General features: G+C 52.6%; 1 protein-coding gene across 1 annotated transcript in view; it reads left to right on the top strand.

The window, feature by feature from the left end:
• Positions 1 to 562: 562 nt before the first annotated feature.
• Positions 563 to 16,616, top strand: part of MEDAG (mesenteric estrogen dependent adipogenesis) — a 24,024-nt gene continuing 7,970 nt past the window's right edge. The window contains exon 1 of the mRNA XM_002720574.6: positions 563 to 1,283. Within this exon, the coding sequence (XP_002720620.3) occupies positions 1,003 to 1,283 (281 nt within the window). The 5' untranslated portion in view covers positions 563 to 1,002. The remainder of the gene's footprint in view (positions 1,284 to 16,616) is intronic.

Raw genomic sequence — 16,616 nt, 5'->3', positions numbered from 1 at the left:
GTTAGCTTATTGTCTGTCTCCTCGAAGATGTCCCAGAAACTCATTGATTGGAATGAAACAGTCTTCCATTCACACCGCAGGGGACCACCGAACACCTATGCACCTGGCATTCAACTCTTCATAGTGCAACAGAGCAGAAGAGCTCTGGGTCCACTGGGGAGGCAGGGCAGGTCCGGCTGGCTCTCTTCTCTCCCGGCTTGAAGGCACGCTGTGTGCTAGGGTACAGCGCACCACAGTAGCAACAAGGAGAAGCAGGGCCCGGGAATCCACGTGGGGGGGGGGGCATTTTGGAAAAGTGAGAACCAGAGCCATTGGTAGGAGGGAGCGCCCCCAATGCGAGGAAGGCTGGGATGAGGGAAGAGCCGGATCTGGTCTGCATGGACCAGAAAAAGCCGAAAACAGGGTGGGAGGCTGTGGTTGGCCGCTGACCCTAACTCGGGGCGGGGCTTGGCCTGAGGACCCGGCTCCAATGCGGTCCCCTACATCCCTGGGGCAACACATGCGGGGTGGGGGGGAGCTGGGGGCCTCCTTCGCAGGAGGGATGCTGTGGCAGGCGTGGGCAGGTGCTGCGCTCCCTTGCCCGGGTAGGACCTTGGCCACCCCACGCCCCAGCAGCGTCTGCCGGGCAGGGCGGGGTGGAATAGCTAATAGGAACCGGAGGGGGATGAGTAAGCCTTGGCTTTGAGCAGGCGCCGCCAGGCAGGAGCGCGCCAAGTTCGGAGGCAAAGCTAACCCGGCCCTGAGCGTCGGAGGTCCGGCCCGCGGTCCTGGGAGGTGCCTGAAGAGAAGATAAAACGCGCAGAGACGCGCTGGGGCCGCTTTCTGCGCTCGGTGCCTGCAGCGCTCCTGGCCCAGGGCGGCAGCTCGGGACGGGCAGGCCGTCGGGGCGGGCAGGCGGGCCCGGGGCCAAGCGGGCAGCCCGATACTCCGCGCGGCGCACACGCAGGCAGGGTGCCTGACCCCTCTCGGGGACGTTCAGGTGCGGGCCCAGACCGCCGGGGCATGGCTGCGGCGGCGGTGTGCGAGCCGGTGGCCCGGCCGAGCCTGACCTCCATCTCGTCGGGGGAGTTGCGCAGCCTCTGGACCTGCGACTGCGAGCTGGCCCTGCTGCCGCTGGCGCAGCTGCTGCGCCTGCAGCCAGGCGCCTTCCAGCTGCGGGGCGACCAGCTGGTGGTGCCCAGCCCTGGGGAGCCGGCAGCCGCGCGCGGGGGCTTCAACGTCTTTGGCGACGGCTTCGTGCGCCTCGACGGGCAGCTGTATGGCCTCAGCAACTACGTCAAGAGGTGGGTGGCCTCGCCGCGCGCCCCGGGCCCGCCACCCGGTCCCTGCAGACTCCCCGCACCCCCCAGGAGAGCCCTGACTGGCCTAGTCTTCCCCTTGCTGACTTCCCCCAACCCCGGGGAGCCTGCCAGCTCTCCCCGCCCTGGCTCGTTCTGCCCTTCTCTCTGACATGTTGCAGCTGCCCAGAAGGGTGTCTGCGGGGCGCAGCTGGGCGGGCAGGGCATCCACCCGTACCAAGCACGTAACTGGTGGTGGGCGCTCTTTCCACTCCGACTACCTAACTGGGTCAGATGAGGTCAGATTGGGGGCACACCCTCTAGGGGATGTTTGCAGCTCAGCGGGGGCTGAGAGACTCACACCCTTGGCTTGAGATTTGGGATGTGTCGGGGTAGGGCGGCGAGGGAGGGAGGGTGCACAGTGTTGAGCGCAACTAGCTGCTCTTGGCAAGAAGACCCCCTTGGAGGGGGCGGGCAACGTTTCCCACCTTTGGCGTCCCTTAAGTGTGTCACAGATAAAGAATGGAAGACAGAATTCTTGGCAGAATCTGGGGAACAAAGCTTGAGAAAGCCTAACAGAGGGCCACGGGGGCTACTGGATGACCAGATGGCTTCTAGCTAAACAGGTGCAGTCAATGTAGCTTCTGGGAGCCTGGCTCTTGGGCCAAACCTTTGGCTTTCCTGGAAGGAAGGGCCTCCACAGATGCTTAATGGTTGTGGCCAAAGTGACAGAAGCACCTGGGCAGAAGTGACAGCAGCCGGGGTGTGGTGCCTCTGTCTGAAGCCCTCTGTGATCAGGTGGTGTTGCCAAGGAGGGCATGTCACATCTGCTTCTACTTGACCTTGGGGCTCCCAAGGTCACCGTGGCCGGTGTTGTCTTTGTGCTTGGGCAGTGGAGCTGAGTACAGAAAAGGGCTGAGCAATTTGATTCAAAGCTAAGGAAGCTGGCCAGTGCTAAAGATGCCTGGGACAGCCAAGCTGTGACGCCCCGTGCGTGGGACAGAGCCAAGAAGCTCCAGCCAACAGAACGAGATACTTAAAATGCCGCCTTCAAAGCTGTCCCGAGAAAAACCTTCATTTTCCGAATCAAGATGGTGAGGGCTTTGCATACCTGGAAACCCTTTTCCTGGCAAGAATGTCTCCTGTTTTTAGCGAAATGAAAATTCTGATCCAGAAGCAGAGGACTGTGGGCGGAACTGAGTCATAAATCAGATGTACAAAAATTTAAAAAGAAGATGCAGGGGCTGAAAAACGGAAAGGCCTAGATTTGAGGGTGTGGTTTGTGGAGAGAGCCACCTCCTCCACCTTTGGATGCTGCAAAATGCGGCGTGATTTTTGAAGTGTGTCACTAACCTGGACATCTCCCGTACAAAAGAAAATCAGAGAGTGTGAAGCCGAGAATCCACAACCAGGGGCAATGACTGGGTGACAAAGGGCAGTGGGCACACACAGCCCAATAACAGGTTCTCCTGGCTAAGCAATGGTGTGGGGGCTTTGCACTCTGCAGAGCCTCTGACAGCCCTGCAGGTGAAGGGAGGAGCAGGCGTCTTCCTCCCAGGGGACACACTGAGCAGGGGAGGTGGGCTTTCATAACTAGGCATGCAGCCCTGAAGGGCAATGGGGAGGGACCCGAAGTCTCCAGGAAGACACAGAGGACTGGCCAAGGGCAGCAGTGAGAGGCGTGGCTCTCGTAAAGCAGGCAGTGGAGGGCATGCAGAAGCGAGAGTTCACACACCTGCAGCTGCTGTGCTTCCGCCTGCCACAGCAAACCAGCTGTCTTTGACCTTGAGGATGGCTTAGAACCCCCGCCCTCCAAATGTTGCTCCACATATAGCCATGCTTCTTTTTATTTTCCTTCCTCCTTCCCTTCCCTCCTTCTTCCCTCCCTCATCGTCTTCTCCTTCTTCTCCCTCCTCCTCCTCCCATTTCTTCCTCATCAACAAGCTCTGGTCAGTTTCCTCAAAGAAAAGGTTTGCCTGATTGACTTTTCATGGTCTGTTCTGGACTGCTTATGAAGATCTCAGTATCTCCCAGATTGGGGACAGGCAGGTGCACACCCTATGGTATTTTTCCACCTGCTGCACCCAATTCAGTTGTGAGGATGCCAGCTTCGCTTTGCCTTGTCTATTGTCTGCAGAGTCAGCCTGTCCCTCAGCACGCTCTTTGCACTTGTCACAATGAGTGGATGGCACCTGGAGTTGATGGACTCATGCAACCTTTTTATCTGCCATTGTGTTCCTGCCTTTGGTGCAGGGCAGTCCCGAATCAAGGGCAGCCACCAACATGGCCAGGGATCGTGAAAGGCAAATTTCTCAGGCAGTTGGATCCCAGAGCTTTTGAGAATCGTAGGTAGAATTTTTCTCTGGAAATACAGATACGTGGAGTCTTCGAAAAGTTCAGGAAAATGTGTGTTGTGAAAAACTACGCATGAATTTCAAAGCTTTCCTACCAAAATATACTTATCTGATTTGCAAATTTCACAGAGACAGAGACAGTGAGCAAGAGAGCTCTTCTCTGCTGGTTAACTTCCCACATGCCTGCAACAGCCCCAGGCTGGAGACTGAAGCCAGAAGCCAGGAACCCAGCCCAGGCCTCCTATATGGGTAGCGGGAACCCAAATATTTGAGCCATCACTGCTGCCTCCCAGGGTATGCATTAACAGGAAGCCAGAATTAGGAGAGGAGTCAGGACTCGAACCCAGGCACTCAGATGTGGGATATGGCTGTCTCAATGGGTGGCTTAACTCCTTGGCCAAATGCCTGCCCCAAGCTTATCTTTTAGTTCCGTCTGTTTAGGAAATCTTGGAATTCAGCTCCCATGTACCTAATGTACCTGGCCATCCAGGTGGTTGATGAGCTTCTCCAATGCATGTGAAGAATCCTTGCTCTATTAACGCATTTGGATTTTTTTAAAATTCAGTTTGTATTTTTGGTGTGGAATAAGCCTACATTGTATGTAAGATTCCTTTCCTGGGCCTCAGACGTGAGTGCTGTGACTCTTTGAGGTTCTTTCCCGAGGAACCCTGGGAGACCAGAGCTACTGCCTTTGAGGGTCAGGTGATTCATTTACTCAGAGAGCGCACATGTGAGCCCAGTGCTCTGCTCAGGTGCTTCCTCTGGCCCTTGAACACTGTTCTGAAGACATATGCACTAAATAAACCTAGCATCCTGTGCGTGGGGAGACGGTGTAGTGGCGGCCACCACAGGACTTAAATTTCCTTCGCGAGCCTGCCTTAAAAATATTTGCCCTACTTTATGAGATTTATAGCAAGACTTTTGTTGGCATTGCTCCCTTTCAAGCTCAGAATTTCTAGCCATGTTGCAAACAAAACCTGCTCAGGACATCAGGTGTCTGTCATAGCTACTCAAGAAATCATTCATTCAATACAGAAAAGCCCAGATCACCATAAGTTATCTCTCTCCCTCTCTCTCTTTCTCATGCACACACACACACACACACAAACACTGCCCTTTTTCTCTATAATGTAGCCTCTTAGTGAAATATAATGGCAAACATAACCTCTTATGTCCTTTTTTAAAAAGATTTTATTTATTTTTTTGAAAGGTAGAGTTACAGACAGTGAGAGGGAGAGACAGAGAGAAAGGTCCTCCTTCTACTGGTTCACTCCCCAAATGGCTGCAGTGTCTGGAGCTGAGCCCATCTGAAGCCAGGAGCTTCTTCCAGGTCTCCCACATGGGTACAAGAGCCCAACCACTTGGGCCGTCTTCCACTGCTTTCCCAGGCCATAGCAGAGAGCTGGATCAGAAGTGGAGCAGCTGGGACTAGAACCGGTGCCCATATGGGATGCCCGCACTGCAGTGGAGGATTAACCTACCGCTCCACAGCGCTGGCCCCTCTTATGTCTTCTTTCAGCAGTCCCATAGCATGAAAGAGATCGCCTGGTAATAAATCCAAATCAGCAATAACAGTGGTGGCTACTGATATTGACGCGAAGGCTAGGGATGGTGCAAAAGCGGGTACTACCTCGCAGAAACTTACCAAGTCACACCCTTGCTAGTTCCTCTTTTTTTTTTTTTTTCTTTTCAACAGATGAGAGTACTGGGACTTGGAGGGATTAAGTAATTTTCCCAAATAAGCGGCTGCTGAGCTGTAGAATGAGGGCTCCTGAGCAGCACTGTCTGCTTTTAGCAGCTGCCCTTGACCCTGAAATCATCCTGACTTAACTTGGACAGCAGCAGCTTTCTCACCCATGTGCAGAACGTACAAGCAAATACCTGGAAGTCCATCGGCCACTCAGCCTCTTGTACAGAATCATCCCGAAAGGGGCAGTGAGCACAGTGGTTTTAAAGGAGCTGCTAAAAGCAGACGAGAGCTGCTCCCCTTGCTAGGTAGATGGGGTGTGGTCACACCCACCTTGAGGGCAGCCACAGTGGGCAGGAGACTCAGTCTCGAGGAAGTATGGATAACCATGAGCACCAGGTTCCGTTCTTCGCCAGCTGAGTGACTTTGGGAAATGTAGTCTCTGTGTGACTCAGTTTCTTTAGCTGCAAAATGGGTATAACAATACCAGCAATCTTACAGGGTCATTGTTCAGCATTGAACTTTATAAAGTCTTTAAAAACAGTGGTTGGCACTCTAATGGCCACTTGACAGATGTTAGCTTTCTTATATATTGTTGCTATTACGTAGCCTATTAGCCAAATGCCTTACCTACATTATTAATCTGTTGGCCACTTCATGCGGCTCTTGTTGTCAGCCAGATTTTACCGGTGAGGAAGGTGAATTTTAGCAAGGTTAAAATACTCACACTTGGATCTGATAATGGGAAGGCCGTGAGCCAGCAGCTTTTTCCTGGCTTCCTTGTTTGGGAGCCTTGCCCTGGACATGCAGCCGTCCACTTCCTTCTTGCTTGGAGTTCACCTGAGCCTCATGAAATGCCTGCCTGTCTGCACAGGGACAGCTAGCTGCAGTCCCCAAGGCTTGGCTAAGCGGGGACTCCTCCTGGGGTCCCCCTTCCTCTTATTCTTGCCTACCCCTTGATGATGTACTTGGTTTGACACTCTCTCTTCCAGTACCTGACTCACCTCTATACATAGCTCTAATTCCAAGCCCCGCCCTCCCCTCACCCCTTCACACACACACACACACACACACACACACACTCCCTTTTACGGAAACAAGTGCGTCTCTATCTGTCTCTGCCTCTCAAATAAAACCCTTTTTTTTTTTAATAAAACAAAGAGCAGGTATTCAGCCTAGCTTTTAAGACTCCTGCATCCTACATCAGGGGGCCTAGGATTAGAGCTCCAGCTCCTGACCCCAGCTCCCTGCTGATGCAGACCCTGCGAGGTGGTCCTGTTCCTGCTACTCATCTGGGAGACCTGGATTGCATACCCTGCTTCTGGCTTGGGCCCAGGCCCATCCCTGGCTATTGCTGGTATTTGGAAAGGGAATCAGGGGATAGGAGCTTGGTGTGTGTGTGTGTGTGTACCTGTGTACCTGCCTGTCTGTCTCTCTGTGCCTCCAAAATAAGTTTTTAAAATTATGATTTAAATGACTAGGACATAACGCAGTATCGCTCAGACACATGGATGCAAAAAAAAAATCAAAAAAAAAAAAAACCTGCGATTTCTCTGACTTTTGATTTACCAGTTTGGATGGCAGAGACTGTACCTTAGATGGGGCACAAGCCTCCTGGGAGTCACCTGAAATGCAGAGTCTGAGTGAGAAAAGTCAGGAAGGGGCTGGAGCTCTGCATTTTGCAAGCCCCCTGGTGAGGCCCATGCTGTTCCTATGTATGCCTCATTTCATATTGAAATGGTCTGTTTGCCTATCCTGTCCCCACTGCGGGTGGACGAGGTGGGGGAGTATGTGGAGGGGCTGTGTCTCTGGGCAGCAAGATTACTTCCGTTCTCATGAGTAATTCTTTGCTCCTTTTCGGAGTTTCACACACTACACATCGAGAATTGCCTAATGAGCGGATGACTGAATGTGTGTATTCCTGAGTCAAGCCACGGACACCCGTGTGGTAACTGTGCTTAAATTCACTAGAGCCGGGGCAGGAGGAGGAGGAGGGCAGGAAACAGTGGGCAGCCCCGCGGGGGCATCTTGCTTATCCGGAGGAGAGTGTCCCGGCCAGCGTTTGCTCGGCGGGCATTGCAACCACGGTTACAAATGCTCCCTGCAGAACCTGGGCCTCCTCCGCAAAGCCTATGGCAGTGTGTGTCCTGCTTTGTCTCTGCTCTGCCCTCTGTATTTTGTCTTCTTGTTTTACTTTTCTCTTTAGTTATAACAGACACACATCGTATACAGTTTCCCACGTGAGCCATGTTTATGTGCACGGGTTAGCGGCTGCCTGGGCAACCACACCCTGGTGCAGCCAGCACCATCATCCATCGGCAGGATTTTCATCTCTCAGAGTGAAACTGCGTCCCCGCTACACCCTAACTTCCGCTCGCCCTCCCTGCAGCCGCGGTAATCATCGTGCTAACGTGTGTCCCCGTGAATCTGATGAGGCCGAGTCCATCATGTAAGTGGGATTACACGATCCTTGTCTTACCATGGCTGACGAGTTTCACTCAGCGAACCTGTGCGATGGCATGTATCCGTTTCCTTCCTGTTGGTGACTAATATTCCACCCTGCTTCTCTGCTGCATTCCATGTACAGGTTCCTCTGTCAACAGACACTTGGTTGTTTCCACCTTTTGCCATTGCGGATAATTCTGTTATGAGTGCAGGTTGTCGCTCCCCCTCTTCGTGGAGGAGCAACACAGGACCCTGCGCTGTTCTTTCGTCTGCTCGGCCCTCCCCGGGTTTGCTGCTGGTTCTTCCCGGGTTGGCTACTATCCCTTCCACCTCCGTGGAAGGGCAGTTCCCCCTGGCCGCATTCCCCACTTCCGCAGGGGAGCGGCACACTGCCAGCCAGCTTTCTCGGGGGCTGCACGGGTTCCCTTAGATGTTCCCCATAGATGTTCCCGGTGCATGCCGTCTCTCTCCTCCTTCATAGTCCTCCTCCGCCAATCCCAACTCGGCTGAGTATGCTGCTCTCCAATCAGGAGCAAGTCCTACAGTTAATTGGTTGAACTGGAAGCAGCTGTGCGGAAGCTGCCTACTTCTCTCCCAGCGCCATATTGTGGGAGAGCAGATGCATAGAATAAGTCCTAATTCGAGTAACTTAGTCTAGTCCGGATTGCTCCCCACAGATCCCCCTTTCTTTTTATTTTTTAGCGTTGATACGCGCCTGTCTTCGGTGTCCCGCGGCACACACTCTGCTCTACTTGCTAGAGTTGCCACAGGCTCTTACAAGTCCTATCAATCAGGAAAACCGAATCCGGGTCCTCTCTTCGCCATTGTGAGGAGGTTTTTAGGCGCTGATGCGTGCCTGTGTTCGGTGCCCTGCAGCGCATGCTCTGCTCTGCCCGCAGGGGACTTACAAGACCTATCAGGCAAACCGAATCCAAGCCTTCTCATTGCCTTATTGTGGGGGAGACTTATTAGTGTTGGTTCGTGCCTATCTTCGGTGACCTGCAGCTCATACTCTGGTCGAGCTTTGCTGGCGCTTACCGCCTTAAATCAGGCAGACCGAATCCAAGCCTCCTAATTGTTACATTGTGGGGAAGCCTTACTGATGTTAATTCGTGCCTGTCTTCGGTGACCTGCGGCGCATAAGCTGCTAGCCGCCGCAGGTGCTCATCGTGCTCATCGCCTCACTTAATCAGGCAGACCGAATCCAAGCTTTCTTATTGCCATGTTGAGGGGAGGCCTTTCTATTTCTCTATTTCTCTATCTCCGGGCATTCCTATTTCTCCCATTTTACTTCTATCTTCCAGCATTCCTATTTCTCTCACTTTACTTCTAAAACTTCTGTTTCTCTTATCCCTGCGGCTTTCCGGCAGCGCTCGCCCCGAGGCTGCTTCTCGGCACCTCGCCCGCGGCAGCTTCACGGCTCTGCGCGGCTTCCCGGCGCCTCGCCCCGCCGGCGCCCGCCCCGCGGCGGCTTCACGGCTCTGCGCGGCTTCCCGGCGCCTCGCCCCGCCGGCGGGTTCCCGGCTCTGCGCGCACGCTCCGCTGTCTCCACGCACTTCGCGCCCGCACCACGGCCTCGCGCCAACGCCCCGTGCTCTCTCTGCACGCGGCGGCTTCCGCGAATGTTTCCGCCACCACCGGCATTCAGTCCAAGTTCCCCGGACTAACCTGGCGAATTCTGGCGGCCCACGTCTCTGCCTCTGGTTCCAGATCTTCGCCTCTTGCTTCCCGGGGTGACCTGAAGAATTCCAAGGTGGCTTATATCTCCGCCTCGGCCTGCACTCGCGGCTTCATCCTCCCTAACATTTCTCTCTACCCGGTATGTTTCCTTAAGTTTTCTTCCAACAATATTCCTCTCATTTCTCCTGGCTTCTCCCCACAGTCCGTATCCGAGTCCAAGCCTCCTCCAGGTTTCACTTTCGCTTTCAGTCTCCTAGCTTCCCCGCCATAGTCCGCATCCGAGTCTATGAAAGCTTTCACTTTCGCTGTCAATCCTAACTTCTTTCCCACAGTCCATATCCGAGTCTATGCCTAGGCTTTCAATAGCTTCTTCCGGCACCTAGGCTCTTTGCTAGTCTCTCTCTCCGGTATTTTCCCATTTCTTCCCGTTTCTTCCCTCCTAAGTTTGCTATCCGTCCTAGGTTTCCTATCCGAGTCAGGTTTCCTATCCGAGCTAGGTTTCCTATCCGAGTCACGGCACCATTATGTCGCTCCCCCTCTTCGTGGAGGAGCAACACAGGACCCTGCGCTGTTCTTTCGTCTGCTCGGCCCTCCCCGGGTTTGCTGCTGGTTCTTCCCGGGTTGGCTACTATCCCTTCCACCTCCGTGGAAGGGCAGTTCCCCCTGGCCGCATTCCCCACTTCCGCAGGGGAGCGGCACACTGCCAGCCAGCTTTCTCGGGGGCTGCACGGGTTCCCTTAGATGTTCCCCATAGATGTTCCCGGTGCATGCCGTCTCTCTCCTCCTTCATAGTCCTCCTCCGCCAATCCCAACTCGGCTGAGTATGCTGCTCTCCAATCAGGAGCAAGTCCTACAGTTAATTGGTTGAACTGGAAGCAGCTGTGCGGAAGCTGCCTACTTCTCTCCCAGCGCCATATTGTGGGAGAGCAGATGCATAGAATAAGTCCTAATTCGAGTAACTTAGTCTAGTCCGGATTGCTCCCCACACAGGTGCGCATTGTCTGCCTCATGTCCCTGCTTTCACTTTTTTGCTATACTCAGAAGTTTGAGTGTCATTTTATTATTTTATTGTAATTGACAAGCAACAATTGCCTATATTATATATTTATTGGGTACGATGTGATGTTTTGATATATGTCTATAGATTTAAACATTTTTTAAAGTTTATTATTTATTTATTTGAGGTGAGAAAGAGACAGCACAACCCTTCACTGGTTCACTTCCCAAATGCCAGAAATGGCTGGGATTGGGCCAGGTCTAAGCCAGAAGCCAGGAACGCAATCCAGGTCTCCCAGGGAGAGGTGAGGATCTCATCATTTGAGCTATCACCTGTTGCCTCCCCCAGTGCACATTAGCAGGAGACTGGGATAGGACTGGAACCCAGGCATTCTGATATGAATTCAGGCATCCTAACCTGTGTCTCAACCACTAGACCAAAACCCACCCCCATACATTTTATTCATTCATTTTGTTTATTTGAAAGAGACACAAGGAGAGATCTTCCATCTTCTGGTTCACTCCTCAGATGCCTGCAACAGCCAGAGATGGGCCAGACCAGAGTCAGGAGCCTGGAACTCAGTACAGATCTCCCGTGTGGGTGGCAGGGACCCAAGTACTTGTGCCATCACCTGCTGCCTCCCAGGTTATGTGTCAGAAGGAAGCTGACTTGGAGGTGCAGCTGGGACATTTTAATACACACACACACACACACTGTCCTTTAGGGGAGGGCCATGACATTGAATTCCTGTTTGTCTTTGAGCAATAAATTCCTAGGATCAAGGGAAATGTAGGGCAACTTTCCAGATCATTCTAGAGATGACAAGGAAACTGCAGGAAGTCCTGGAGAATGGTGGGCATCTTAGAGGGCAGGGACCTCAACCACTGCTGCGTAGCTGGAAGCAAAGCCCAGTGCTTCCCGGAACCCGCCTCCCACGTGTTGCACCCACTGAGCTGTTCTCTGAAGCATTGCAGCCTGAAATAAGAGGAAAGAAACGGGAGCAAGAAAGGAGATGTTCTTGTTCAACTGTCTTTCCACCATTCTTCCTGCCTCACTCCCTGGTAACTGAGACAAACGCAGCCCTGGCCGGGGTGGGGGTCAGAGCTCATGGAACTTCACCCTTCGTGCCAGCTCAGTGGGCAGCATGAGACACAGTGCTTACGGAGCCTCACTGGGGGCCAAGTGTGTGCGTCTACCTCACGTACGCCTCATTTAACCACCACACAGAAGGCAGTGGCGTCCTGCCCCTGTTACCACTGAGGGACCACAGGTTCAGATAGGTTAAGGAACTCACTCAAGGTCACGGTGAGTGGGGGCTCTGAAACTGAGTCCACATGCCCAGTACCTTAGGATGCGAATTTATACACATACGTGTGTGAATTATGTATTTTATTCATGTATATAAACTATATAAATGGGTTGCTCTAGATTTTTTTTTTTTTTTTTGGACAGGCAGAGTGGACAGTGAGAGAGACAGAGAGAAAGGTCTTTCTTTGCCATTGGTTCACCCTCCAATGGCCGCCGCGGCCAGGAGCCAGGTGCTTCTCCTGGTCTCCCATGGGGTGCAGGGCCCAAGCACTTGGGCCATCCTCTACTGCACTCCCTGGCCACAGCAGAGAGCTTGCCTGGAAGAGGGGCAACCGGGACAGAATCTGGCACCCCGACCGGGACTAGAACCCAGTGTGCCGGCGCCGCAAGGCGGAGGATTAGCCTAATGAGCCGTGGCGCCAGCCTAGATCGTTATTTTTAATTGGTACCTAATAAATATACAGATAAGGGGGTACTATCTGACATTTCGACACAAGCTCATGATGTGTGATGATCAGATCAGTGTAACTGGCATAGCTATCACCTCAGGTGTTCATCATTTCTTCCTGTTGGGGACATTTAAAATCTTCTCTGCTAGCCGTTTGGAAATATTCTATCAGTTGCTGTCAACCATAGTTGCCCTACTGTGCTGCAGGATGTTAGGGGTTATCCCTCCTCTCCAAGGGTTCCCTGTGCCCGTTACTCATCCTCGCTCCATTCCCCTGCTGACCCCTTCCCAGGCTCTGGTCTACTGAGCCTGGTTTACTCTCTACTTGCATGAGATCCATTTGCTGGTGCAGTGTTTGCCTTCCCGGGTCTGATCTGTTTCACTTAACATAATGTCCTCTAGGTGCATGACGGGGTTCGTGAATTAGGGCTCTGACTTGGAACGCCATGCTTCCCGTGACACGGCCGTGTCTTCTGGGGGAGCCAAGCCAGGCTTAGGAGGTTTCAACCTAGGAGCACTTGGGGGAGAGGGGGTGCGGGCAGGGGAAAGCAATGAAGAAACAAGGGATGAAAGAGACTGTTTTTCCTCCCTAATGGTAACTTGTGTGAACAGAAATAGTCAACACACAGAGGCGATATTGGCCTTAGCCACTCTGAAATATTTGTGAATAAAGATCAAATAACCAGATTCTAATGTAGCCTGGTAAGGCTCTTCTTAAACTAATGATTAAATGTCAGATACTTAAATACCGGTGTGATTTCACAGCTAAAGCCTCTGATCATTTTGTGCTGTAGTGCCTCATGTAACCAAGCTTTATAGTAGTGGATTTGAAAGGAACAGTCACATTCACTTACTTCTCTGGAACTTGAATGGTCAGATCGTAAGTAGGAGGCTGGACACACAGGGATTAGTGAGGTGCCGTTAAGCTCCACCCCCCTTATTTGCAGTTTAGCTTTTGGTAGTTTCGGTCGCTCACGGTCAAGCGAGGTCAGAAAATATTAAATGGAAAGTTCCAGCACTAAATCACTTGCGGATTGTCACCGCCCTAAGTAGTGTGATGAAATCTGTCACCAACCTCTCCATGTCAGGGCACGTGAGGCATCCCTCTGTCCAGTGCATCCGTGCTGTACAAACTGCCTGCCTGTGAGTCACTAGGTAGCCTTCTTGGTGATCAGATCAACATGCTGGGTGTTACAGTGCTTGGGGCAGGGGCAGGCACCTGCCGGGGGTCTCTGAGGGCATCGCCTGAGGATGACGGGCACAGCTGTGGTTCCCGTTTGTGGCCTGGGGACAGGGAGGGACACTGCCACCATCTCTGGTCTGTGAATCCTGGCCGCCGGGCCCTGGGGTGGGAGTGTCTCACACAGCTGCTCACATGAGGAGGTTTATGGACCAGTACAGCCCTTCAGGTGGCTCTGAGTCACCGAAGGTAGGTTTTGTCATGTTGCACAGAGTTTTATCAGTCAAGTCATTCTGTTCCATTCGGGCTCTCAGATGGGTAATTCATGTGTAGGTCACACGTTCCACTCAGTATTCCTCCCTTCTCTGATCTTGCCAAATGACCATTTTTTGAACTGTCCAGAGTTCAGAAATGTCTTCTACAGAATTCTGGGGAACGTGATTATTCTCCCAATCACTGGTCCTTTCTAAACTGATATCGCTGTCTTTGTCTTTAAACTTGTGGGGTTCAGTGGGAGAAAACCGATGATGTCAAAATCAGGTGATTTTTCCAATCAGGCAGAGGGAAATACCACACTGTCCTTTGTGCCATTATAAAAGCAATCAAAACTGCAAATTCCCTGGGTGGCCTGCACACAAACACCCAACATTTACCCCAGAGAAATTCAGTCACACAATGGGAGTAGGGAGAATCGAGGAATTGTCTTGAGCAAAAGAATAAAGGTGCTTCACGATAAGCAAGCTTGAGGGAGAGTGTGAAACTCCCCTTGGATGAACCCCAGATGGGGTCCGACTCTGCTCCCACCCCAATCAGGCACCTGCCCTTCTGATGTTGATGCCAGCTGAATAGATGGATGGAAGAGGGGTTACAGGATGACGCAGAGAGACCCTTGTCCTGCTCTCCTCCCACCCCCTGCTTGCTAGGTTCTGAGCCCCTCACATATAAGAAGACACCTGTGCAAGCCCACCTGGTGCCAGCACATCTTTGTGGCTTCATGAATATTACTGAATGAATGAATGAGAAAGAATGAATGAACAGTGATTCTCTCTTTCCTCAATCTGTTTTCTTCCTTCCTCTGGTACCATTTGACAGTTGGCCACTTGGGAAATGCCCCTCCCAGGCTTCCAAGGTGCCCCCACCTGCCCCATCCAGGTGAGGGTGTGGGTGGGGTTTAAGAAGAAACCTAGCCGGCGCCGCGGCTCACTAGGCTAATCCTCCACCTAGCGGTGCCGGCGCACCGGGTTCTAGTCCCGGTTGGGGCACCGGATTCTGTCCCGGTTGCCCCTCTTCCAGGCCAGCTCTCTGCTGTGGCCCCGGAAGGCAGTGGAGGATGGCCCAAGTGCTTGGGTCCTGCACCCCATGGGAGACCAGGAAATGCACCTGGCTCCTGCCTTCGGATCAGCGTGGTGCGCCTGCCGCAGCACGCCAGCCATGGCGGCCATTGGAGGGTGAACCATCGGCAAAAGGAAGACCTTTCTGTCTCTCTCTCTCACTGTCCACTCTGCCTGTCAAAAAGAAAAAGAAAAAAGAAGAAGAAACCTACAGAACCTGCCTGGCATCCTCTTAGTCCCATCCCTTCTTACACCCTCCAGGTCCCTCCTCGCACTCTGCTGTTTCTAAAGCCCCCTGCCCACACCTCCAGGACATCAGCACCTTCACCTCCTTTCATTCTCTGGAATACTCCAACTCTGTGCGCCCTGCCCCCATCCTAGGCCCAGCCCCCCAAGCCCCACTGGTGCAGATGTCTTGGGAGGTGGAGAGTGCTTTAAAAGCCTGATGAAAGCAAAGGCAGGAAGTGTGTTAGAGTCTCCATCAGGGGTCGGATTTAAAAGCTCTCAAAATCAGGTCTGACAATCCCAGCAAAAAGATAATGACATAGGTTTCTAAGAAACCAAGCTGAGAGACAGGGAGTGGATGCTGTGTTTTTCTGCCTCGGGGTAGATGGTCTCCCTTGTGATCTTGACCCACACATGGGTCACGGTCTTGTGTGCTGGCCCCTCTGAGGGGGTTGAGGGAAGCAGGCTTGGGGAGAGACAGCAGAGGACTGTGTAGTCACGGCCCCCTGCAGCAGCTGCTTGTTCTCTGAGATTGTGATTTTCACATCAGGCACTAGAAGGACAAGCAGTCGGGAAGAAATGCTTGGAGCTGTCCCTGCTCGCGATTGATGTAAAACACGCATGCTGCCTTGTAGCGCAACAGCTCAGCCCCGCTATGTGCTCTATACAGATGCTCACAGCTGCGGCAGCAGGAGCCGGCTCTGCGCTTAAGAGGGACCAAGGCAGACGCATCCTTCAGCCCATTAGATACCACTCAGCCAGCCGTTGTCCACACCATATTTGAGCTTGGCTGTAGCTAGAAAATCAGCCTTCTGCAAAAGCTAACTTGCAACTGGATCTTTTTGTAGCCATGTGAGTAGAGACTTAGAAAGGCTACTTGGAAAATTTGTAGGGCAGGGGAGAAAAGCTTGCATGCTGGATGACACAGTCGAGATTCAGAAAGAGTTTTGCTAAGCTGGAATAATGAACTAAAACCAAGGTGACTACATTTAATCAGCATAGGAGCAAAAGTCTAATTTTTTAAAATTACATGAACTCGGAACCAGGGAGATGTGAATTGGTAATAGTTTGTATGTGTGGTTGTTGCTGTGGATTCATTCCTGAAAAGAGGAGCGTGGTAGGGGCAAGAGGCGCGGAGTCACCACACAGACCCCGGGAATCCGGTGCAAGCAGGCCAGAGGCGACCAGCGTGCAGATTTGTTTATTTCAGTTGCTACAGCTGCTTATATAGCCAAGGCAGCCAATCCGGTCAAGGGGTGGTCTATGCCCTAACCAATCACAGCCTGTTGCCAGGCAGTATCCAAAGCCATCCAATCACAGCCTGTTTCCAGGCGGGCTCCGTTGCCAGGTGGGATTCAAAGCCATTCCTGAGTAACTGACGCTTGCTTGCCAGCGGCCATCTTGGCATGGCCTTCTCATTCCACCACATGTGGTGGTTGATTGAGTCATGTGAGGGGGAGCTGGGTTTGTCTTGGGATTGGAGAGGAAAAGTGGGGAGGAGATGGGAAGGGAAATTGCAGATTCACTGGTCACCAGACAGTGACTCCACTGAAGAGGACTCACCCATTACACCAAGAGTGAATTCAATCCATCCTCTGGCCAGACGGGCTTAGAGCTTCAAATGGTCTCCTAGAGCCCAATTGAAAGATGGTTGTCATTTGTTAAAGGTTACCACTGAGAGCTA

Source organism: Oryctolagus cuniculus, chromosome 9 (assembly GCF_051225735.1).
Source record: "Oryctolagus cuniculus isolate XC-2025 breed Fujian yellow rabbit chromosome 9, ASM5122573v1, whole genome shotgun sequence".
Taxonomy (NCBI): Eukaryota; Metazoa; Chordata; class Mammalia; order Lagomorpha; family Leporidae; genus Oryctolagus; species Oryctolagus cuniculus.
Note: the sequence above shows the minus strand (reverse complement) of the source record. Positions and strands in the feature narration are given on the sequence as shown.